The sequence below is a fragment of the Canis aureus genome, chromosome 33 (genome assembly GCF_053574225.1).
Source record: "Canis aureus isolate CA01 chromosome 33, VMU_Caureus_v.1.0, whole genome shotgun sequence".
NCBI classification, from domain to species: Eukaryota; Metazoa; Chordata; class Mammalia; order Carnivora; family Canidae; genus Canis; species Canis aureus.
The window spans coordinates 12,509,890-12,537,008 of NC_135643.1; the positions used below are offsets into that span (position 1 = coordinate 12,509,890).

Consider the following 27,119-nt stretch of genomic DNA (forward strand, 5'->3'; position numbering starts at 1 on the left):
CCTTAAGAAGCAATTGATTATTCTCTTGCCTACTTTTGAGTTTCAACTGGAACAGACAAAAATAAATTCTATCAGTTCTATTTCAGTTCTGTAATCCTAACAAATTGATATTTCATATACTTTAGTTCTATATCTATAAAAGTATGAGACTACCAACTATGTATTTGGATTCACCATGAGAAATAGATGATTATATTTACTGTACACACAGAATTTAATTTATAATAATTTAATAAATACAAGTCTGCATCTTCTGTATACAAAGTTCTGGCTATGAGCAATTAAAAAATGATATAAACTGATAGATTTCAAAGACAGGGGAGAGATTTATAATTTAATGTTTTGTAAAAATGCATGTTTAAAAATGTATATGAAACAGAATACTGATAACATTTTTAAAAAGCATATACACCTGGGAGAAAAGCTGGAAAAAAAATAGATAAAAAATTTAAAGTCATTATTTTTAAGTAATACAATTAGTGGATGATTTGTCACTGTATACCTTGCAATTTTACATATTTTTTCAAGCTTCTACAATTTTATAAAACAAAAATACACAAGTAAAATTGGGACCAAATGAGGGGATATATCCTTTTATTAAATGAATGACTCGATATTAAATATTTCAACTATACCTAATAAAACCTAAAAGCTCATAGGGAATTTTTAGATCTAGAAAAATATGCTGAAGTTCTTTTGGGAGAAAATAGGCACATAATTATCCAGGACAACCCTGAAAACTAAGAATTAAATGTAAGAATACCACATGCATTAAAATATAAAGTGTATGATACTAGTACCAGAGAAGCAGACAAATCAGGATAGCAGAACAGAGCCCAGAGAAACCAAAATATATTTAGGAACTTGATATAATGATAAAAGTGACATTTTGAATTATTTGGCAAAGCATGAATTACTCTCTAGATACTGTTTGGTTAACAGGTTAACTATTCAGTGAAAAACTCTATCCTTAAATCTTACCTTATTCCAAAATAAATTTCACTAGAATTCAGTACCTAAATGTCAAAAAAAAAAAAAAGGCATATATCCTAAGATAAAATGTAAGAGGATATTTAATGACTGTTACATTCCCATAGCATACCTGTTGTAAAATAATGTTCACATATATTCAAAGTTCAAATATTAAAATATAAAACCTTGAAAACACAAACAGTATTAGCAAATATTCTTATAGCCTTAAAATTGAAGGCCTTTTAAGGGTAACATCAAACCCGAACAACACAAATTGATATGTGTGTGTGTGTATATCATATATACATATATATCATATATATATATGATTAATAAAATCTCTTAACTTCTTTAAAACGACAAAAGAATCCTGAGGTTCTAACATGAATTACATGAATATAACATGCATTATAATTACATGAATTGCAAGCTGTGAGAAATATTTTCAATGTAGAATAAATAGTAATACTCAAAAGGAGAGCCTACAAATCAGTAACAACAGTAGCAAGTGTGCCAGAGTAGAGAAACTGGAAAAAGAGTGAAAAGGCAATTGGCAAAAGTAAAACTACTTGGGAAAGTAGGCTTTTAAATATGTTCAATCTTAGAAAAAAATAAATAAACATGTTCAACCTTATAATAGTCAAATAAGCAAGAATTTTAAAAAGAAATAATGTTCATTTATTGTACTGGCAAACATGTTAAGGTAGGATAGGATCACTGTTGGAGAAGGTGTGGGAAAAGAGACACAGTCCTAGACTGCTACCTACCCTTTCCCTGAAGAAAAAATTTGCTAATACGAATATTCTTTGACCAGGCAAGTCTACTTCCAAAAGTACATCCAAAGAAAATAATTAGTGAAGTGTGAAAAATGTATGCTCAAGAATAGTCACTGCGATGTTGTTTATAGGGGAAACACTTACAGAGCAGTGATTAGAGCCTGGAGCTCAGGAGCCAGCCTGTCTGCATTCAAAGCCCTGACTCAAACTTCTCCTTAGCCATGTGACCTTAAGCAAGTTACCATTTCTGTACTTCAGCTTCTTCATGTGAAAAGTAGAGATAAGAACAGTACCTGCCTCATAAGGTTTTGAGGATAGATAAGCAAATAAATGAAAAGCACCTAAAACACTGCCAGGATCTGAGTAAGCACTCAATAAATACTACCTGTTATTATTGCTGAGGAAAAAAAAAAGATGGAATGCCTTTTATAGGGACAGCTTAAATAAAAGATATTGATCAAAGGATGAGAACATAATGCTGTCATTAAGTATGGAAAAATGCCATGATAGATGACACTAAGTTTTAAAATAAAGGTTACAAATCAGTATTATTTTATTATCCCATCTTTAATCAGATATCAATATAAATATATATGTGAGCATGCAAGAATGTGGAAGCACATAAGCCTAAGTATAAACCGTGACTGGATTTAGGTAGTAGAATTATGGATGACTCTCATGTTCATCCTTTTTCTTGGGTTTTTTGGTTTGAAATAATTTTTTTTTTTACAATGAACATATGTTACTTTCATAATACAAAAACTTACATCCATTTTGGGAAAAAAGCAACTGCAAAGTCAATTATCAGAGTTACAAGTGACAGTGGGATAAGAGCAAAATTATAGGCAATGAGGTTACCATTGGAAAGTTCAGGTAGAGGTTCAGTAGAGACAAGAGGGGCTTTCCAATTACCCACTCTTTAATATGCCAAAAACATTGTTTATGGAGAATAGTATAGTCACAAGTAAAATTGTGCTAAAAATTAAATGAACAACTTGCATTTTATAAATAGTATGCTAATGAAGTTATAAATATATGACTATGTGAAACCAGGGCTTAGGCTTCATCTTTAAACATTTCAACTATCTGCACTTTTTAATCCAAATCGCCAATTTTCTAAAAGTAACATTTGGGCTGCAAATCAAACAAAGATGCTTAGTAGCTATTAGCAGATAACATGATGGCAACATTGTAGACTTATCTGGTTACACATCCTGTTTGTGTCTATGGATTTCCCTGATCTCATCTAGTATTTACTGATGTTGTCCAAATATCTAAATTGCATACACATACACACAAAGATCATGAACTACAAGTTACAAGTTAGTGATCTGGTACCATTAACTTACTGTGCTATTTTTCTGCAAGACTTAAAGAAGTCCCAAGACAACTTTAAAATATTTTTTATACTGTCACTAAGCAAAAATGTGACATCTTCAATTAAAGCATACATGGAAGGTCTTATTCAAACTCTAAAATTCCTTTATGTCTTTAAGCATCAGAAATAGCTATAATATCACTGATTACTTTATTGATTACATTGATACTCTTGTTTTAAACAATAGAATTTCCAGATCTATAGACAAAAGGCAAAGGAAGCAAAGAAATGAAGCAGAATTTGACCAAAATGGTTGAATCATCAGTAGCAATGAACAAATTTAATTACTAGAGATTACATTTTGATGTTAGTGTTACTATAAAATGATGGAAACTAAGTATGAACAGTAGATTTAATGCAAAGTGTCAAGAATATTAACAAAAAGAATCTCAGCTCATGGTCATTAGTGATCCTCAGTCTCTTTGTTCATATCATTTAACAAATGCACTTTTAAACTAACTTTAAATAATAGTAGAAACAAATATGTAGTTTTTTCTAATATTCTCAGCTTTTGAACACTTTTGTCAAGGAAACTTTGAATTCAAAGGAGTCATATAATAGTATTGGGGAAGTATAACATACAGTGGAGTTGCTATTTATGGGGAATTTAGTTTCGAAAGTCATCCTGTGAAAAAAATCATGCAAGCTAACATTATCCTTTAAAATACTTAAAGTACAACATATCTCATCATATCTTAAGAAAACAAGTTTTCCTCCTTTATTAGAATAGTCTGCTCTCCGTAGGTGCACAGTGCCTTAAAAATTCTCAAAAAAACTTTTGAGATTCTCAAAAAAACCCAAGGCTGAGCCAAGGATGAGGATGTTGGTGCATTATTTTGGGATAGGGCATGGGGCAGCAATGAGTGAGGAAAGGAAAGCAGGGATGTGAAACAAAGTAAAATGTAAATAGCTATTTCACAAAGAAACCCCAAACCACAAAACAGTTTGCTTGACAGATGCTTTGTTTGGCAGCCTGGAATTCACCAGATTGGCTGCAAGGAGAAACCATGAGATAGAGTATTCCATGGGAGGGAGAAAAATCTATCTAGTTCCCTCCTGACTTCTATTTCTCATTGCCAAGTTTCACTCAGAGGGATTTAACTGTTCTAGGCTTTCAGGTAGTCTTTATCCAGTTCCCCTGGTAGCCTGTCAGGAATTCAGAACCTAGTACAGGGAAGTCAGAAATTCAGTGCAAGTGGCTGGTTCACCCCGCTGCAAGGCACCAGTTAGGAGAAGGATCCAACATCCCCAAGGCAGGTAAAAGGTCAAACACTGGTGGCAGATTGGTCTGGAAGGTGGGTAATACCAAGGCAATCTGAGGATATGATAAGATTTGTGTCTGATACAAATACTAAAGTTGAAGAAGTTGATCTGTATTTATAAGTTTTATTGAACAAAAAATTTTTCTTTAAATATTAAAAAGTATGTTCAATACTGTAAGAAGCTTGGACAAATGTAAGAATAAAGTGAAAACTAAGATAACTTAGGTAAGAAGAAAGTCACATCTCATCTCATATTTCTAAGGAGCCCAGTTCACTAACTGGTATGATGGACAGAATCTATAAAACCTGATCTTTTCCTAAATTTAAAATGTACTCAGTTAAATGCACATGCTTTCCAACACTACTAATTAAGTACCATGAACCAAAACTTTCTCTTATGGTCTTGCTTAAGTTTCAAGGCAAACTCTGTAAGTCCTATTTTACAGAAAAAGTAACAGAAAAATAAATAATGCAGAATATCAAGCCTACCAAATGGCAGAAGATTAGATTAACTTTCTTTTATTAGGTCATACTATCCAAACCACTTAGTACTCATTTAGTAATAGAAATCTAGTACCCATTTTAGTAATTATCAAAATTTAGGGAAAGCAATTCCTGCTAACCTCCAAGAATAATATTCTTTAGGAGGGCTTTTACTAGCCCTAGAAACTAGGATACTAGGAATTTCCTTAGAAAAGTCATATACAACATACACAGCTTACGGTCCAATGTTTACTTCATAGAAAAGTATTACTGTGGCATAGTATACCATAAAAACATTATTATCACATTAGAAAAATATAGTAGATCCTGGGGAATGATATCTAGATTCCCTCTTTATGTTTCATTCATTACTCCAGCTGCTGAGAGTGATGCCTGCTTATGGCTCATAGCTAAACTCTACCCCCAAGATTATACCATCTCCCTAGGCACAGCTCATCTCCAGTGACTGAGGGAAATGGGTTAAATGGACTAATCTCTTTGACTCAATTTGAGATATCTCTGAAGGGCCATCTAAGTTTCTAAGTAAGTTGGGAACTGATTGAGGCCTTTGTTACAATAGCACAAAAGTTCAACTTCTCCTTAATCTTACATTTCTCTATGGTTTACAGAAGTAGCTTTAGCATTACCCAATACAAGTACTATTTGAAACCTCAGTCTCAGGGTTTATATCTTCAACAATTCAACCCATAACAAAAAGTGATACAGTAATATTGAAATTAATGTTATAAAATGATACTGAGAGAAAAATTTTACACCTATTTATTAAAGGATATAAAAACTAAAAATAAATAAATGTTCAACAAGGGGAAAAAAAACACCCTAAAGACCTCACAGGAAAATGGGCAAAAAACAGGAACAAACACATCATAAGAAAGAAAGGCAAGTGGCCCATAAAACAGATACCCAGTAAAGATGTCTAACTTCATTCATAATAAAACGAACAAATACATTTTGTTCACAGATCACACCATAAACAAAAAACAAAATTAAGAAAATAACTGTATTTAGAATAGTATCCAAAAGAAATACTAATATTCAAAAAAGACGTGTAAAATTTATACTCTGAAAATGATAAAACATTGTTGAAATAAATTAAAGACATAAGTAAATAGAAAGATGTCCCATATTCATGGATTGGAGAATGTAATATTGTTAGGATGGCAATACTCCCTAAATTAATCTACAGATTCAACAAAATTCTTATCAAAATACCCCCTGACTTTTTTGCAGAAATTTATAAGATGATCCTATATTCATATGGAAAAGCAAGGGCCTTAGAAGAGCTAAAATCACCTTGAAAAGAAACACAGCTGGAAATTGACACTTCCTGATTCAAAGCTTACTAAAAAAGCTACAGTAATCAAAACAGTGTGGTAATAGACTAAGTATAGCTGTATAGAGATCAATGGAATAAAACTGAGAGTCTAGAAACAAACTTTGGCAATCATAATTTTCAAAAAGACTAAGATAGTTCAAGGGAAAACAGTACTTTCAAGAAATGGTCTAAGATAGTACCATTGTACATCCACATGCAAAGGAATGAAACTGGACTCCTTCCTTACATGGAGAAAAAATGAACTTGAAATGAATTTCATAATGAGAAGAGGTAAAATTATAAACTTCTTTGAGAAAACATCTTCGTAAGTTAGGCAAAACCTTCTTAGATGCAACACCAAAGTTGCAAACACCAAAAAACACCAAATAAATCGACATAATGAACATCATTAGAATTTTAAAAATTGTGCTTAAAAAGCACACAATCAAGAAAATTATTTTTTTAAAGATTTTATTTATTTATTCATGAGAGACACAGAGAGAAAGAGAGAGAGAGAGAGAGAGAGAGGGAGAGAGGGAGAGAGGGAGAGAGGCAGAGGGAGAAGCAGACTCCATGCAGGGAGCCCGATATGGGACTCGATCCTGGGATTCCAGGATCATGCCCTGGGCCAAAGGCAGACGCTCAACCGCTGAGCCACCCAGGCGTCCTCAATCAAGAAAATTAAATGGCAGGGGATGGCTGGGAAGATCATTGAGTAGGAGGACCCTTATTTCACCTGAGACCACAGTTACAACTAGATAACACTCATATCAGTGTAAATAACCCAGAAAATGATCTGAAGACTGGCAGAACAAACTCCATAACTACAGGTGGAGAAGAGGCCACATTAGAGAGGGTAGGAAGGGCAGAGATAGGGTGCAGAGCTAAATGGACCCATGGGACTGCCCTCTGGGGGTAGGGACACCACTAATATGAAGAGGAGCGAGAAACAGACCCTCAAACCAGAGAACATGCATGGGCCAAATTTCATGAGTTCTTACAATCAGTGGTACTTAAAACCTGGAATTTAAAAAATCAGCAGGTTTCCTCTGGGAGAGCCAGGAGAGCAAAAGGAAACAGGGTCTCTACTCCCAAAAAGACAACACAAAACCACCCCGCAGAGATATCATAGAAGCAGGAGTTTGAAAAACACCTGGAACATATGGGAGGGAGAGTTGTTTGCTAATTTCAGAGAGTATCCTGGAGAGACAGAGATTATTGGAAGACTCCTCCACGAGCAAAGGAGTTGGCAGGTGCCATTTCCCTCCCCTGCCCCCCGGCATAAACAAACAGCACCTGCAAAAAACAGCATGAAGACTATACTAGCTACCTAACTTGCTAACACTGTGCCTCCCAATCCCTCCAGCCAGGCTTGCCTCAGTCCCTGCATAGTAGATACCCTCCCACAGAAGACCAGTGCAAACCTTGCTAATATCACGCCTCCACCTACAATCACTTTGTGGATCCACCTGCACCAACCTGACTGGCCTTGGTTCTGGTCCCCTCTTGAAAAGAACCAGCTGCAAACCTTTCTAACACTGTGAGTTCTGCCCAGACTCATGTTGCTGATATGCCCCTTCCAATATGCTTTTGGCCAGAGTCCATCCGAAGCTGTGCCACAAGCAAGGCAGTGTGCAAGCAACGCTGAGAGGGGCCAGCACTACTGCAAAGTGGCTCCTGCCCTAGGAAAAGGGAAAGATAACCATACACACCAGTCAGACTGTAGTTCCAGCAGTAGGCTGGAGGCAGACATCTGGTTTGACTGCAGCCCTACCCACCAATGAAAGCTTCCTAGGAGAAAATACAGGGGAAGTACCTGGCAATATGCTGTACTGCATTTCTGACAAATGCCTGGTCTGATTCAACTTCAGACCAAGGCAGCCACAGACTGGCCAATGACTGGCAGAGAGCCACTGCAGATGATTGGACTGACAGAAAAAGCAGCTCAGCCACAACAGCAGGGCACAATCAACACACATAGGAGACTCCCCTCAAGTGCCAGGTTCCAGTGAATGAGGAGATACTGCACTACAGAGCAGGACCTCTTCTTCACAAGGTCACTACTTTCTTTTTTTTTTTTTTTTTAATTTTTTATTTATTTATGATAGTCACAGAGAGAGAGAGAGAGAGAGAGAGAGAGAGAGGCAGAGACATAGGCAGAGGGAGAAGCAGGCTCCATGCACCGGGAGCCCGACATGGGATTCGATCCCAGATCTCCAGGATCGCGCCCTGGGCCAAAGGCAGGCGCCAAACCGCTGCACCACCCAGGGATCCCCACTACTTTCAAGAGCAAGAGATGTAGCTGATTTTCCCAACACACAGAAACAGAGAGTTAGAAAAAATGAAGAGACAGAGGAAAATGTTCCAAATGAAAGAACAGAACAAAATCACAGCAAGACAAACAAAACAGAGAAGTAATATGCCTGAGAATTTAAAGTAATGATCATAAAGATACTCACTGGACTTGAGAAAAGACTGGAGGACATCAGTGAGACCCTTAACAAAGAGATAACCAATCAGAGATGAAGAACACAATAAATAAAATTTAAAAGTACCCTAGATGTAATAAACAGTAGATTAGAGGAAGCAGAAGAATGAATCAGCAACCTGGAGGACAGAGGAATGGAAACTAATTAAGCTGAGCAGGTGAGAGGAGAAAAATATGCAAAGTAAGAATAGACTTGGGGAACTCAGCAACATCATTAAGTGATCCCAGAAAGAGAAGGGAGAGAATATGGAGCAGAAAATACATTTTAAAAAATAATAGTGAAAACTTCTTGAACCCAAGGAAGGAAGCAGAAATCCAGATCCAGGAGGCACAGAGATCCCCCAAAAGAAACAACCTAAGAAGGTCCATACCAAGAAGTATAATAATTAAAATGGCAAAAGGTAGTGATAAAGAGAAAATTTTAAAAGCAGTCAGAGAAAACAGTTACATATGACAGAAACCCCATAAGGCTATCAGCTGATTTTTGAGCAGAAACTCTGCAGGCCAGAAGAGTGGGACAAAGTGCTAAAAGGAAAAAACCTGCAGGTAGACAATATTCTATTCAGAAAGGCTATCATTCAGAATAAAAGCAGTGATAAAGAGTTTCCCAGACAAAAGTTAAAGACATTCATTACCACTAAACCAGCCCTACAAGAAGTGTTAAAGGGGACTAAAGGAAAGTATAAAGGAAAAGACCATAAGTAAGAACAAGAAAAGTAGGAAGCACGAAACACGTGCTTATATTTATAAACATCAGTCAAGGGACTCTAAAATGAAAGGAGGTAAAGTATGATACCTCATATCTAAAACATGGTGGGGGGAGAGAAGTAAAGAACAAGTTTAAATTTAAATGACCATCAAATTAGTACAGATTGCTATATGCAAAAGATGTTATATACGAACAATGGTAGCTACAAATCAAAAACCAGTAATAGATATGCAAAGAATAAAATTAAGGAATCAAGTATATCACTAAAAAGCCAAATAATCATGAGAGAGCAAGGAAAGAAAGAGAAAAACTACAAAATCAACCATAAAATGAGTAACAAAATGACAATAAAAACATACTATCAATAATTGCATTGAAGTAAAGGACTAAATGCTCCAATAAAAAAACACAGGGTGATGAAATGGATTAAAACAAAACAAAACAAAACAAAACCCAAACCCATCTACATACTGCCTACAAGAGAGTCATTTGAGACCTAGAGACAGCTGCAGATTGAAAGTGAGGGGATGAAGAAACACCTTCATGCAAAAGGGTATCAAAAGAAAGCCAAAGTAGCAATATTTATATCCAACAAAATAAACTTTAAAACAAAGGCTGTCACAAGATATGTCCCTGTATAATTAACCATAAAGAGAACAATCTAACAAGAAGATATAACTACTGTAAATATTTATGTACTAAACATGCGAGCACCAAAATATATAAAACAGTTAATAATAAACATAAAGGAACTACTTGATAGTAATATGAAACTACTTTATTGTGGGGTGTGGCTTTAACACCCCACTTACATCAATGGACAGGTTGTCCAAATAGAAAATCAATAAGGAAGCTGTAACTTTGAATGGACCTGAAGGATGTAACATATATATTCAAAATGTTCCCTCCAAAAGAAAAAAATTCCCTTCTAAAACAGAATATACATTCTTTTCAAGTGCACATGGAACATTCTCCAGAACCGATCATATATTTGGCCAGAAAATAAGTCTGAATAAATTTAAAAAGATTGGAGACATACCATGATCTTTTCTGACCATAATGCTATGAAATTAGAAATCAACCACAAGAAAAAAATCTGGAAAGAACACAAATACACAGAGGTTAAATAACATGCTATTAGGCAGTGAATGGGTTAACCAAGAAATCAAAGAAGAAATCTTAAAAATATGGAGATAAATGAAAATGAAAACACGACAGTCCCAATCTTTGGGATGCAGCAAAAGCTGTTCTAAGAGGGAAGTTTATTGCAATACAGGCCTACTTCAAGAAGCATGAAAAATATGAAACAATTTAACCTTACACCTAAAGGAGCTAGAAAAAGAACAACAAATAAAATCCCAAATCAACAAACGGAAGTAAATAATAAAAATTAGAGCAGAAATAAATGAAAAAGAAATTAAAAAAAAAAAAAGAAAGAAAACCAAAAATAGAGGAGATCAATGAAACCAGGAGCTGGTTCTTTGAAAAGAAACTCAAAATTGATAAACCTTTAACTAGACTCATAAAAAAAAAAAGACTCAAACAAAATCACAAATGAAAGAGTAGAAACAACCAATACCACAGAATTGCAAAGGATTAAAAGAGACCACTATGAAAAATTATATTCCAACAAATTGGACAACCTAGAAGAAATACATAAATTCCTAGAAAAATATAACCTCTCAAAACCGAATTAAGAAAAATAGAAAACTTGGACAGACAGGTTACTAGCAATGAAATTGAATCACTAAGTAATCAAAAAACTAATCAAAATCACTAATCAAATAAAAAAACTCCCAACAAACAAAAGCCCAGGACCACACAGCTTCACAGGCAAATTCTACCAAATATTTATTTTATATTTTTTAAAAGATTTTATTTATTTATTCATGAGAGACAGAGAGAGAGAGAGAGAGAGAGGGAGGAAAAGAGGGAGAGGCAGAGACACAGGCAGAGAGAGAAGCAGGCTCCACACAGGGAGCCTGATGTTGGACTCGATCCTGGGTCTCCAGGATCAGGCTCTGGGCTGAAGGTGTTGCTAAACTGCTGAGCCACCTGGGCTGACCCTCTACCAAATATTTAAAGAAGATCTAATACCTATTGCTCTCAAACTATTACAAAAAACAAAAGAAGGAAAACTTACAAATTCATTCTATGAGGACAGCATTACCCAGATATCAAAACCAGATAAAGACACTACAAAAATGGGATCCCTGGGTGGCGCAGTGGTTTGGCGCCTGCCTTTGGCCCAGGGCGCGATCCTGGAGACCTGGGATCGAATCCCACGTCGGGCTCCGGTGCATGGAGCCTGCTTCTCCCTCTGCCTATGTCTCTGCCTCTCTCTCTCTCTCTCTCTCTCTCTCTCTGTGACTATCATAAAAAAAAAAAAAAAAAAAAAAATTAAAAGACACTACAAAAAAGAAAACTAAAGGCCAGTATCTTTCATGAACATAGATGCAAAAATCCTCCACAAAATATTAGCAAACCAATCCAACAATACATTAAAAAAATCATTCACTATGATCAAGTGGAATTTATACTTGGGGTGCCATATTCAGAAATCAATCAATGTGATACATCATAGCAATAAGAGAAAGGATAAAAACCATATGGTCATTTCAAAAGATATGGAAAAAAAGAACTTGGCAAAGTACAATAACCATTCATGATAAAAACCCTCAACAAAGTAGGTTCTGAGGGTACGTACCTTAATATAATGAAAGTCACAGATGAAAAACCCACAGTTAACATCATACTCAATGGGGAAAAACTGAGATTTTTCTCCTAAGGTCAGGAAGAAGACAAGAATGTCCACTTTCACCACTTTTATTTAACATAGTAATGGAAGTCCTAGCCAGAACGATCAAACAGGAAAAAGGAATAAAAGGCATCCAAGTTGGTAAGGAAGAAGTTAAACTGTCACTACTTGTAGTTGACATGATACTATATATAGAAAACCCTAAAGACTTCACCAAAAAACTATTAGATCTGATAAACAAATTCAGTAAGGTTGCAGATCACAAAAATCAATGTACAGAAATCTGCTGCATTTCTATACACTAATGGTGATGCAGTAGAAAGAGAAATTGAGAAAAAAAATACCATTTACGACTATACCAAAAATAATACCTAGAAATAAACTTAACCAAAGAACAGAAAGACCTGTACTCTGAAAACTATAAAACACTGATGAAAGAAATTGAAGAGGACACAAACAAATGGAAACATAGTCTACATGTATAGATTGAAAGAATACTGTTAAATGTCCATACCACCCAAGGCAATCTACACATTTAATGCAATCTACATCAAAATACCAATAGCACTGTTCACAGAAGTAGAACAAACAATCCTAAAATTTGTATGGAACCACAAAAGTCCCCCAATAGCCAAAGGAATCTTGTAAAGAAAGCTGAAGGTACCACAGTTCCAGGCTTGAAGTTATACCACAAAGCTCTAATAATCAAAACAGCATGGTGCTAGTACAAAAACAACACACAGATCAATAGAACAGAATAGAAAATCCAGAAATAAACCATACCACAATTATTTGGTCAATTAATCTTCAACAAAGCAGGAAAGAACATGCAATGGGAAAATAATGGTCTCTTCAACAAATGGTGTTGGGTAAACTGGATAGCTACATGCAAATGAATGAAATGATTTCTTTCTTACACCATACATAAAAATAAATTCAAAATGAATTAAGGACCTAAACATGAGACCTAAACCATAAAAATCCTAAAAGAGACCACAGGCAGTAATTACTCTAACACTGGCTATAGTGACATTTTCCTAGATAGGTCTCCTGAGGCAAGGAAAACATATGCAAAAATAACTATTGGGATTATATTGAAATAAAAAGTTTCTGCACAGCAAAGAAAACAACTAACAAAACTAAAAGGCAACCTATTGTATGGAAGATATTTGCAAATGACATATCTATCTGATAAGGGGTTAGTAACCATAGTATACAAAGAATTTTACCGAATAAGTAAAAACCCTAAAGTGTTTTTTTTTTAACCAAATAAGTAAAAACCAAAAAACCCAAATAATCCAATTAAAAAGTGGGCAGAAGACATGAACAGACATTTCTCCAAAAGACATACAGATGGCTGACAAACACAAGAAAATATGATCATCACTCACCATCAGGGAAATGTAAATCAAAACCACAATGTGACATCACCTCACACCTGTCAGAATGGCTAAAATAAAAAATAAAAAAAATCAGAAAACAAGTGTTGATGAGGATGTGAAGAAAAAGGAACCCTGTGAATTGCTGGTGGTAATGCAAACTGGTGTAGTCACTGTGAAGGACACTATGGAGATTCCTAAAAAAATTAAAAATAGAATTACCCTTGGGCACCTGGGTAGTTGAGTGGTTGAGCCCCTGCCTTTGGCTCAGGGCGTGATCCCAGGGTCCAGAGATGGAGTCCACATCAGGCTCCATGCAGGGAGCCGCCTTCTCCTTCTGTCTTTGCCTCTCTTTCTGTGTCTCTCATGAGTAAACAAACAAACAAACAAAAACAAAACAAAACAAAACAAAAAAACAGAACTACCCTATGTTCCAGTAATTGCATTACTGGGTATTTACCCAAAAAATGTGAAACACTAATTCAAAGGGATATACACACCCCTATATTTATTGCAGCATTATTTACAATAGCCAAATTAGGAAAGAAACTTGTGTCCATCAATGATGAAGGGATAAAAAAGATATAGTACACACACACACACACGGATATTACTCAGTCATAAAAAGAATGAAATCTTGCCATTTGCAACAACATAGATAGATCTAGAAACTATAATGCTAAATGAAATAAATCAGAGAAACATAAATACCATATAATTTCACTCAAATGTGTAATTTGAGTAACAAATGAACAAAAGGAAAAAAGAGACAAAAAACCAGACTCTTAATTATAGAGAACAAACAGATAGTTACCAGTGGGGAGGTAGGTAGGGGTATGGGTGAAATAAGTGAAGGGGTTCAAGAGTACACTTATCTTAATGAGGACTAAGTAATATACAGAATTGCTGAATCACTACATTGTACACCTGAAACTAATACTGTATGTTAACTATATTGGAATTAAAATTTTTTTAAAAAGGAAATAAAGACTATTTTTTTAATAAGGGAATATCCTCATGAAATAATATTAACTTTTAAAAGAACATGAAATTTCAGATATAAAAAGGTATTAGCTATGAAATATATAATCATAAGATGGGAGAAAACGTATCAACAGTAGATGAATGTTTGGTGCTTCGAATGCTGGGCTTCTGGGTGACTCTCAAATTACATTTCAACATGTAATTCCAGTTATAGGTTTATTAAATTTGGATGATCATATAATGTTATCATTGCAAATACTCAAATAATAATAGAGGTATATAAGGTAAAAATAAAGTATCCCCCATTAGTAACCCCCATGCCAACATCTCCTTTCTAGGGATAAAATCTCTCAAATAAAATCTTTTAAAAAAGACCCTAATGTATCCTATGAAATGTTATTAATTAAAATTTAAATCTCTAAGGTTATAATGGGGATAGTTATTAAAGTAGAGCTTCTTGGGGGCACTTCGGTGGCTGTCAGTTAAGGGTTCGACTCTTGGATTTGGCTCAAGTTGTGATCTCATGAGTTGTGAGCTCGAGCCTCGAGTAGGGCTCTGAGCAGGGAGACTACTTGAAAATTCTCTCTCTGCCTCTCCCTTACTCTCCTGGTTGCATGTACATGCACTTGTTCATGCGATCGCTCTCTCAAATAAATTTAAAAAAATTTTTTTTAAGGTAGAACTTCTCACCATAGTAGGCTGTGAATGTCCTGGAACCCCAGAGTCACTACGATCTAAGCCAGAATTTATATTTGGACAATCATTCTGAGGACTGTAATATTACTAGTTCTGGGCTGTTGAATGAGTCTATAGATTAATGGAGTGTATAAGTAGATACAATATTTTAAAAATTGCTAAGAATTTATGAGAGTATTTATTTATTTATTTATTTAATTAATTAATTAATTTATTTATTTTATGAGAGCTTTTAAATGTGACTATATTCTTTCCTGTCCTTATAAACTAGAAGAAATGTGGTTTGTATCAGTGGGGACTAATATATTAATAGGAGAGTTAAAAGAAAGTCCCTGGATTGCAAGATCATGTTTCACATATCAACAATTAGAGACTTTTATGGAATAACAAGGAAAAGAAAATATGAAGTTTTATAAGCATTCTTGTGGTCGGTACTATGGCACCTACCAAGGAAAGGAGTTTATTTCTAGTCTAGTTTATTCCTAGGAAACAAATGTAGCAAGGGTTATATTTTCTGTCACTGACATACTTAGCTTATATTTTTCCACCTATTAGCAATCACTTAAAAAATTATGCATTATATTATACTCCTTCCCTTTCTGCTAATCAATGTTTCAAATTAAATATTATAAATGCCCTTTTTAGTGAAACTAAAACTTATTTCCAAATTTTTAAATAAAACCACAAATTGGGATTTCATGAAAAAGCCTATCTACCTTCTTTAAAGTTGGGATGAAAAACAAGGCTAAAATGCCCAAGAGCAAGATAGAACTCCACTAACATAAATTGGTTGACTTTTCAGCAAGAAATATGATTCTATAACCCAAGTAATTGCAGGCAGTAATAAGGAAAAAGTGGTATGCAATATTAACAGCAAAACTCCACTAACTTACTGAAAGCAATTTGGCCCAAATACAGTGGCGAGATTGTGAACATTCATGCGATTCTCTACATGGTGCTTGGCTACTTTGGTCAAGAACTGGCATAGGTACTTGAGGAGGCAGTAGTGGGTGTCTGGCAGCTCTTTTATTAAGTCTCTTAAGCTATTCTCCTGAGCATCATTTCTGTCATCTGGAAAGAAAAAGAATAAAAAATGCTCTCAGGCATATTTCACAGTAACAACAAAAGCACAGAGGCATAATAAGATCTAACATTTTATTCAGGAAAAAATTTCTAAAGACAAACCATTGAAAAAAAAGAGGTACTTTTCAATTTTCTTTGATTTTTGAGCATTTAACTTTTTTTAATGTTAAAAATTTACTAAGACATCCTGAAAATCATGAGCTTTACTCAGGGCATAAAATGGCTTCATGTTTCATTTGTGTGTGTTCCTTGCCCAAAATTAAGATAAAGGTTGGCTTTTTATCCATAGTGGAACCTTCCATTTGATTATTGTCTACAAGTTTATTAAAAACAAGAATCTCTTAGCTGAATAAAATTTAATACAAGAGACATTCCTCGGTCAACATGAATAAGAGTAAACTTAGTGGTCAGGAATTTATAGCTAGAGAAAACTGAAGTAAAGTTTTAATTTCTATATAGCTTTTTATCTCTCCCATGTCAGAGTTTAGAATTTGAAATGTGAAAAAAAAAATAAAAAAAAAATAAAAAAAAAAAAAGAATTTGAAATGTGCTTTTCATGTAAAAGCCAAAAATATCTTACAGTGAGCCAACATTTAGGCAGACATATGAAAAGTTCCCCTCAATTCTCAAAGATTTATGTGTTTTGTCAATATCTAAGCACAGAGAAGTTATTTTAAAAAAATTTTGCATACTACTTTCTATCAGAGGCAAATATAAATCTTTTATAGCAAATAAATACTCTAAGGGAAAAATCATGATCCATCCTTTTAGGCACACATCTAAGACAATGAAAACTTAAGCCAGTTGCTGCTAATACACACTGGATTCCTTAATTTAGATAGGTCAGCTGCTTTAGCTAGTCAAGTAAGTAAGAAACAGCACCATGAGGCAAATGTAATGCAAAGGAAGTGGATTAGTCAGTGTCACAAAATTTATGCATAACATGATGCCATCGAAGGAAGTGAAAATCCTGAAAACATTCAGAAAGTCACCAAAAGTGTTATTGAGTGGCTGCAGAGCAAGGAATAGAAAGGTAGGCCCAGGAGCTACTTCCTGGGTTAGGATCCTGGTTCTGTCACCTGCTACCTATGTGACCTTAGACTGTATACTAAAATCTATTTCATCATTTATAAATAGGAATATTAACTGTCTCATAGGGAAGTGACAAGGATTAAGTGAGTTTCAAATTGCAAAGTACTCAAAACAGAGAGGTTGACAAATAGTGCTATGCAACTACTTGTTAGGTGAGTTCTTTAACTTTACCTTAATTAATTTGTTTTTATGAGAGCACTGAGGTTTTAATGAAATGTCTTTTAATATGAGCCCATTTCCTCTTATGAATGTTAGAATAAGGGATGCTGCTAAAAATAGCAATGTCAAAATGTGTAAACCTCAATCTTTTTAAAAATCATTTAGGAGAACATTCTATTTATAATTGGAGTAATTATTTCTCACTGATTACCAACAGTGTGATCCAGTAATCTATACAAGGTTTAGGGCAAAATAGTTTTCTTGATATTAGAAAATTTTCACATTAATTTAAATTACTTTTAAAAAAGAAATCATATGTAATTACTATGATAACCCATAAAAACATGTGATATGTTGCTTATGATGGCATTATTTTCCACTGTATTATGATCCTATGTAAGAAATGGAAATAATTAAGTTTGGAGTGATTAAAAACTAATTGAAAACTACCCATTTCTCATACCTTTATGCTTATAAAGAAATATGAACTACCAGAAAATGGATTTTATTTTGCCTTTTTAATTTTCTTACAGTGACTAATCCAAAGTGAAACTGGATGTTTTCATGGGTCTGTTTTGTCTATTGAAAACTGTGGTTTAAAATTCTGGTTTAATTCCAGAATTTAAGGATACAGGCAATAGCATTCCAACAGCCTTGATAATGGGCCATTAGCCTTCTGGCTCTGAAATGAAACCTCAAATCCTAAGGCAGTGAAGTGAGATCCTAATATGTGATGATACCAGATCAAATAAAACAAGTATTGAAAACAGTTATGAGTTTATGACAATAACATCTTTGAAAAAGAGGGAGCTCTTTCATCATTTACTTCCAATTTTTGAAATATAAATAATTTTCCCAGGAAATAAAACTGATGAGTAATGGGAAGGGAGACAGATACATCCAGAGAATTTCAACCTGAACAAAACAGAATTCCTCTATAGCATGAATGGAAGAACCATCAAATATGTTCTCAAAAATAAAAAGTGGTTGAGAAATATCTTTTGTTGTCTATGATAGAAGATATATTCATCAATTCCCTCACTAGTAGAGTATGTCCTCTACTTCAGAGGCTTTAACTGTAACACACTGACTTTGAAACCTGAATATTCATAATTTGCCTCCCATGCTTCAAGTACACTGACAGTGCAGTAAAGACTTTGATTTATTAGCATAACATTTCTTGTCACCTCTCTTCCTACTAATTATGTGTTAACATACTGAGAATCTGTAATTTGTGCTGTTTCTAGAAATGTGGTAAATATCACTGCTCTACCCAGGCTGCAGCAATCTCAGGACTTCCTATAAATGAAAATAACTGCTCAACACCTTCAAAGGAGGCTTCCAGGGGTGCCTGGATGGTTCAGACAGTTAAGTGTCAAGCCTCAGGTCATGATCTCAGAGTCCTGGGATTGAGCTCTGATGGGCTCTCTGCTCAGTGGGGAGTCTGCTTCTTCCGGTTCCCTCTCTTCTTTGGCTCCCTCTCTTTTCCCCTCTTGCTCTCTCTCAAGTAAATAAATTAAATCCCGTTTTATCAATCAATCAATCTACTAGAGGTATGCCCAGCACAGCATGGGGTGGGGGTGGGGGGGAGAGCAGTGTTGGTATAAATGTGCCTTTTGCTACCTGAGAGCAAAAGTTCATCATAATTATTGCTTATTGTTATTTTTCATTTGCTCATACCTAAATATAATGAACATTGCCTTGTCATTTGTGTTCTTGTATTGATATTGGTACTTATGATCCCTTCCTCAAAGTCTCACATTATAAAAAAAGTAAGCAATGCTTCTATTTGGGGGCACGTTTATTTATAACATACTTACTGCACACTATGTATATTATTTATCACATGCTTTCTATGTGTCTATATATCTAGGGATATAGCACTGAAATAAAACTTCATGCTTTTATAAAAGTAAAACTAGTATACAAAAAAAGAAACATCTATATTCCAAATGTATCTTGAAGAAATACTTAATAATTTAGTTCATTTACACAAGTAGCTGAGTTGAAGTGTTAAGTAGGAAGGGGATCACAGAGTATTCAAATGATAACAAAAGTGTCCTTTGGTGGTCAGAGGGTAAGGATAACTTAGCAATTAAATTCCACAGAAGGGTCTCAGAAACAGAAGTGAAATGCCCCTTTGCAGTTGTATCAAAATATTTTAATGGTTGAAACTTATAGGTTTTTCTAGAATTAAATCGGAATAAAAATGAGAATATAATTCATGAGCCAAAAGGTTTGAGAAAACTTTGCAGATGGAATAATCGTTAATAATTGAAATAGTCATCGTTTTCCTTAACATTAATCTTCTCCTAGGACAAGAACTTCAAATTATATAAGTTTTCTTGAAAGCTTTCATCTGTTGTTAGCTAAATTTGATCCATTTCTTATGCTAAAACACAAACATACAACAAACAGAGTGTACATAGTAAACAGAGAAAACTACTCAGCACTTAAAGATTGTACCATAAAAACTTTTGCATAACAGATTAAGTAGCAAACACAGAACCATGTGACAAGTATTTGTTCTTATTAAAAAAAGATTATGATCATAATCAGCAATGCTGAACCTATATCATAGAATGGCACTTTAATCTGAATATTTATCCTGGTGCTTTCATGTGCTTTAATCTTTCAAGGGCCATGAAGTTATACTGTACTTATGACCTTAGCCTCAAGGAGAAAAAAACCCCAAACAACAGGCAAAATGCTAATCTCTACCATGATATACATCTTAGAGCTACAAGAAGGTCAGCCATTAAAAGAACCAAAATATTACCCTCATGGTGCCAGATTTATCGAAATAGCTTTTTATTTCCTCATTAAGCCTTACGAAGGATTTATGAAAATTTGCTAATCTATTAGAACAATAAGCTGCTGCTGACTTTGAAGATGAAGAAAGGTCACAAGCCTGAGCATGCTGACAGCCTCTTAATGCCAAGAAGAAGCCAGAGAGAAAATAAGGATCTTGGCCTTACAACTACATGGAATGGAAGAGTGCCAAAGATCCAAATAGGCCTGGAAGCAGTTTCTCCCCTGGAACCTTCAGCTAAGAACCCAGGCTGACTGACACCTTGATTCTGGCCTTGTGAACTTGGAGTACAGACACCAGCTGAGCCCACAAACTTCTCACCCATGAAACACTAGATTATTTGTGTGGTTTTAAGCCACTAAATTTGTAGGAGTTTGTCATGGCAGCTATGGGAGCTTAATACATCTCCAGTTAGAGAGGATTAGACTGAAAGAGATTAACTAACTTGTCTATATTCACAGTTACCAAGTAGCCAAGCTGCAATTCAAACAGCAGTCTGATCTCAGAACATGTGATCTGATCAGGGCACACTAACAAAGTTATATATTGTTATTATCATTATTACAAAACAACCATCACACTGTCTCATACATGTAAATGTTTAACAAATGTTTCCTGAATCAACAAATGAATAAGCAGAATTGGTAAGTAATGGGGGTGGGAATCTTAATTTATTTATGATAAATTATAGCTTCCTTGTTCCTGTATATGGGAGAACATTTTAATAAAAACCTACATGAATGTCTGGGCACAAAATGTTGTGTAGAACACATGAGAACAAAACATTAATTATATTTCTTTCTAAATATGCATTTTGAAAGAATGAGAAAAATAATCATAAAATCCCAGCTACACTGGATTAGCCTGGGTTTTACCCCTGCATTTCATACCCCAGGAATGGAATCACTTCTTTAGAGCTTATCTAAACAACATAATTATATTTTCTGATTAATGGAATTGGTATATTTCTATATAAAAGGAAAAGTTTTATTTTTATAGCTCTCTTACAACCCTTGCCCATGCCAAAGTTCTCTAGACCTCGCACAAATTTCTGAAAGGACAGGATGATAAAGTAACTAATAAAATTTAATAAATTACTGTCTATTCTTAGATATTAATGAAACTACAAATCTTATTCTGATTAGATTCTATGAAATGCAGAGGTATGTTTATTACCAAATTATCCAGTATCTACACTGATACTCCTGGCTCCCAGAAGGAAGCTGCATGAAAAGGCAAAGGCCTCTGGGATAAAAAAAAAAAAAAAAAAAAAGAATTACACAATACTTTACCTATCAGTCCCAGGATAAAATACTCCTAATGATACCTAAATAATATATCAGCAAGTCTATTCTGTGGGCATTTACTGAGTGCTTGCTGGGGGCAGGCTGGCATAGATAAAAATATAAGAAACATATAAAATAGTCAATGTAAAGTAAAAACTGAGAGCTCATATCTCAGCTAGATGTTAGACACAAGCATTTAAATGCTAAAGAACCTGTTTATGTGGGAATGTCAGTACATAGGAAAATAGAAAAAAATAATCTTACCACTTTGAAAGGGAAGCCTCCTATAATATAATATGCTAATCTTGAACAATATTGGCAACATCCCAGCTAACAAAACTTGGCTCGTTCCATAAATCTAGTGCTACATTAAATGGACAAAGTACAGTAAGTGTAATTTCAGTGGGAATCACTTTACCACCAGTTTCTCACCCTGTAAAAGACTAGTGATTAAATGCTCAGCTGTAAGTAAACTTATTTGGTGTCAAACGAGATAAACCATCAAACCCAGAGTTTTTAAGCCTATGTTGGATGTTGTTTCTTTCTCTCTTAAGTCCTTAAATTGTTTATGGACTCAGTGTAAAGGTGAGTGGGTTCTCATGGGCTTAGCAAAATACTGGTACTGAGAATACAGCTTAACAGAATTAGGGCAGAGCTATAGGTGACTAGCAAACTAATTATTTGTCATCACTTCAAATTGATATTCATTAAACTTTCATTATTTTACGTGAATTGATTTTCTAATACAAATTATACATATATGTACATGTGTCATATATGTGTGTGTGTGTGTATATATATATATATATATATATATATATATATATATATATATATAAATTCATTTATTGGCTGTTCTATTTCTCTTCCAGCTCAAATAAGATATTCTTCACACAAAAACATTAGTAAAAAATACAGAATTTACTGAGGACTTCATTTAATTCACAACTCATTCTAAAAATCCCCAACAGACATTATTTTTTTGGCCTTTAAGCAGCTGGTCTCTTCTTTCTTTTCCTCTTTAAGCACATAATCTTTCTGCTATTAAAAATTCTATTGTCGGGATCCCTGGGTGGCGCAGCGGTTTAGCGCCTGCCTTTGGCCCAGGGCGCGATCCTGGAGACCCGGGATCGAATCCCAACGTTGGGCTCTCGGTGCATGGAGCCTGCTTCTCCCTCTGCCTATGTCTCTGCTCTCTCTCTCTCTCTCTCTGTGTGTGACTATCATAAAAAAAAAAATCTATTGTCTGTACTACAAAGATAGTAGTACAAAGATACAAAGATAACTAAAGATAACAAAGATAACTAAAAATACTGACAATAATAGGTGTTGGCAAATGTAGAAAAATTAAATCTTCATTCATTGCTAATATTAATGGAAAATAGTACAGCTATTTTGGAAAACTGTTCCTTAAAATGTTAAACAATGTCATCCCATGACCCAGCAATTCCACTCCTAGGTAGGTACCCAAGAGAAATGAAAACATATGTCCCCCCACCCCCCAAAAAAAGAAAACATATGTCCCTACAAAAACTTGTACATAAATGTTCATAACAGTATTCATAAGAGCCAAAAGGTAAAAATAATCCAATGTCTGATAATGGATAAATGTGAAATATTCATACAACAGAATATTAATCAGTCATAAAATGGAACAAAGTACTGACATTCCAACATGGATGAACCTTGAAACACATGCTAAGTGTAAAAGATAGGTCATAAAAGACCACATATTGTGTGACTCCGTTTACATGAAATGTCCATAAACCCAGGCAAATCTATGAAGCCAGAAAGATTAGTATATGCCTAGGCCTGGGGAAAATGGGAGAGATGCAGAGGAAGGGATGGAGTATTTGCTAATGAGATTTGGAGTTTCTCTCTCTCTCTTTTTTTTTTTTTTTTTTGTGATAAAAATGTTCTAAAACTAGATAGTGGTGATGGCTGTATTCTAAATATACTAAGTCCCACTGAATTATATACTTTAAAAGAGGCAATTTTTATGGTGTATAAATTGTGTCTCAATATATTTGTTCTAAGGAAATTCTTTTAACTTTAAAATCAAGTATAAGAAAAAGTCAGAGGAGGCCTTTTGGTTGAAAAGAAGCTTATCTACTTTCCTCCTAATACCTCACTAAAATGACAATGAAAGAATTTTTAAAAGGTATAAGCCAATAACACACACACACACACACACACACACACACAGATGAATTATTCTAATGCAGATTAACTGCTCAACCATGGACTCTTTATCCAAGTTTGCATAATTCCACTCACTACTTAATGCTATTTCCTAGGGTCAAAAAGGAAAATATAGATTTATACATGTGCTCAGGAAACAAAACATAATCTAATTATCAGGATCTACAATCTTAGAAATCATGGGGGTTATAAACACAAAAAAGATTTTCCTGTCACAGGGATCTGGAGGGCAGTAGAACTAACTGAAATGCTATCAAATATATAGCCAGGTGTGGAAGTCTGGATTTCCTGGTACCATATTTCTGATTTATTCCAGTGGAGGTTTTGCACATCTGATTGACTGGTTCCTTGGGCAAATATGCAGGTGGCAACCTTAAACTCTTCTCTGGGTTTAGGTCTACCCAGAGAAACAGAATAGTTTAAATATTTGGCATTGTTTATAAGAAAACCTAAAAGGCACATACTGAAAATGGAAAAAGCTTAAATATGGAGTTTAGTAGAATGATTCTGTTTTTGACAGAAATGAATTTGAGGGCTGAATAATTTTTTTTTTTGAGGGCTGAATAATTTTAAAAGAAAAGGAACTTCTCAGTAAGAAGGAATTAATCCAGAGGAAAAAAAAAATGCGTCCTATGCTTCCTATGGAGCTCAGACTGTACAAAGAGTGATTACTTAATAACTAGTATTGTAACTAGCTGACATTTGCATGGTACTTGACAATCTGCAAGGCAAAATAACTCTGCTAAACTCCAACAAAACAAATGGCATTATGATACATAGTATGCATAAAAGACAGGCTTAACTCAAACTTACTCTGCTAAATTCTTCGTGTGCTAAAGAAAAACATATCTCAATCTTAAGCACAACTCAGTTTATTAAATTAGATTTCTTTACAATTAGGCATTGTATTGATTAAAATGGCCCCATTATTAGGGTGGCTTTCTTAAAAAACAGTTGCTGTCTAAATTATCAAATTCTCATAAGCTAAAATTCACAGGCTCTTAACTCTCACATATTGTTTGCACAGCTGCTACTATAAAATTCTGTTCCATTTAAAATCAAGTACAGAGGGAGAAAAAGGAAAGGGAGAATATCCATTTTAAGAGAAAGATTGATCACTTGTGTTTATCTAATTAAGTCTTCTTCCCCAGAATACACTAAAATGACAGTAAGATGTTTAAAAAGTATTAGTACTCAAGGGCACAAAAAGAACAGCTGAGAAGAGAGAAGCAGATGATATTTCAGACATTTGGAAGTCAATACAAGTAACTAAAAAATCCTTGTGTTCTAAAGCCTCTCAGGCTTGGAGGAGCCCTCCACCACCCAATGCATCCAGGCAAGCACACAGTCAGGCAGGAGGGCTGAGGCTTATGTTCTAGATGCTGTTAATGGATTCTTGCACTCCAGAGATAGTCAGGGGCTAGTCAAGGAGCACAGATGAAAATGTGAACATTCGTGAAAATCTGCTAAGAAAGAATGGGCCCATTAGCACACTTCCTACTTCCCTGCTCTTGAGGAACAGAATGGCTAAAGAGAAAAATATGTCTACATATGGATATTTGTGAGCCTCCAAATCAAATAGGTTACATTTCTCTCCATCTATACTCACCGTTTAATCCTAAGGAAAAGTACACCTTGTCTCCATATACAAATTTTTTTTAAAAGATTTTATTTATTCATTCATGAGAGACACAGAGAGAAAAGAGAGGCAGAGACACAGGCAGAGGGAGAAGCAGGCTCCATGCAGGGAACCCGACATGGGACTCGATCCCGGGTCTCCAGGATCATGTCCTGGGCCGAAGATGGCACTAAACCGCTGAGCCACCCAGGCTGCCCCTACAAATGTTTTTCTTAAATCACAAAAACCAAGATCACCTATGTTTGTGTGAAGAAATGCACAAGTCCAACAGACAAAACAAATATAGGGGAAAAAAAAACTAAAACTCTTGTTAGTATTTTCAGAAAGATAGGATTAAGAATAGGATGCTATAAGAAAAAAAAAAAAAGAGTAGCGTGCTTTGGAAAAAAAGAGCACGAATATTTTGGATATTAACAATATAAAACCAAAATTTTAAAAATGAGGTTGGAAAATAAAGTTGAGAAAATTTCATAGAAAATAGAATTAAAAGAAAGTGGTAAGAGAATAAGCATTCAAGATGGTGACATAGAAGATCCTGAACCTATCTCCTCCCATTGATGCAACCAATCTACAGCTACAAATAGAACAATTTCCTCTGAAAAAGATCTGAAAAATAGTGGAACAGCACCTGCATAACAAATTATAAACGCTGGGATGGACAAGAGGGGCAGAAACATGGTCTCTCACATACAGAAAAAACCATCTCAAGCACAACAACCACAATAAAGAGGGATCTCAAAAATATGTAGCTTCCTGAGAACCATGGAGTCTGTGCCCCACATCAGGCATCCCAACTCTTGGGATCTACAATGGAGAGATGAGTTGCCAAAACATCTGGCTTTGAAAACCAAGAGGGCTTATATCCAGAAGAACCATAGAGCTGTACAGAATAAAGAACCCACTTGCAAAAGGTGTGTATGCACACACTTGCCTCAACACCCAGTGCACAAGTAGCAGTTTCAACAGTGCCTAGACCTTATGTGAAGAAGATCCATTGTAAATCTTAAAGCATGTGCTAGTGAGACAGGAGCCTAATGCAACTCTCTGTGGATGGAGGCACTGATGCCATTTTTGCCTTATTGTACCTTAGCAGTGTCAGTACTGGTGGGTGTCATCTTGGTATCCTCTCACTAACCTGCTACCACTAGTAGGTACATTGCTGCCACAGCACCGTCATGGCCAACTAAGTGAATGCCCTGTCTCTTGTGCCACAACTGCAGCCCTACCACAGTGGTTGGGCAAATACTCCAGATCCTCATTTCTCAGTAGTGACCCTACCACAGCTACAGGTGTATGCAGGACACATATGGGATGTCCCTTGAGTGCCTTGCTCTAGAAGTCAGGCGTGATTGCACATCTGGGTCCCATGGGTCAAATCCTACATGTGACAAGTCCTTCAAGACTAGGAGAGGTAGCCATTTTGCCCAGTATATAGAAATTAACATAGGAAGTCACACAGAATGAGGTGGCAGAGGAATATGTTCCAAAAGAACAAGACAAACCCTGAGAGAAAGAACTTAATGAAATGGAGATTTTTAAAAAATCTACCTGATTAAGAGTTCAGAGCAACAGTCATAAAGATGCTTATAAAACTTGGGGGAAGAATGGAAAACATAGTGTGAATT

At 35.0% G+C, this 27,119-nt stretch overlaps 1 protein-coding gene across 7 annotated transcripts in view; it reads right to left on the reverse strand.

The window, feature by feature from the left end:
* Window positions 1–27,119, reverse strand: part of FAM13A (family with sequence similarity 13 member A) — a 336,858-nt gene that overhangs the window by 234,208 nt on the left and 75,531 nt on the right. For 6 of the 7 annotated variants that reach the window (XM_077882856.1, XM_077882855.1, XM_077882852.1 and 3 more), the window contains exon 4: window positions 16,115–16,292. The exons of the other annotated variant lie outside the window; for it this stretch is intronic. In XM_077882856.1, coding sequence (XP_077738982.1) covers window positions 16,115–16,292 — 178 coding nt within the window. The remainder of the gene's footprint in view (window positions 1–16,114; window positions 16,293–27,119) is intronic. 7 annotated transcript variants of the gene reach the window in all.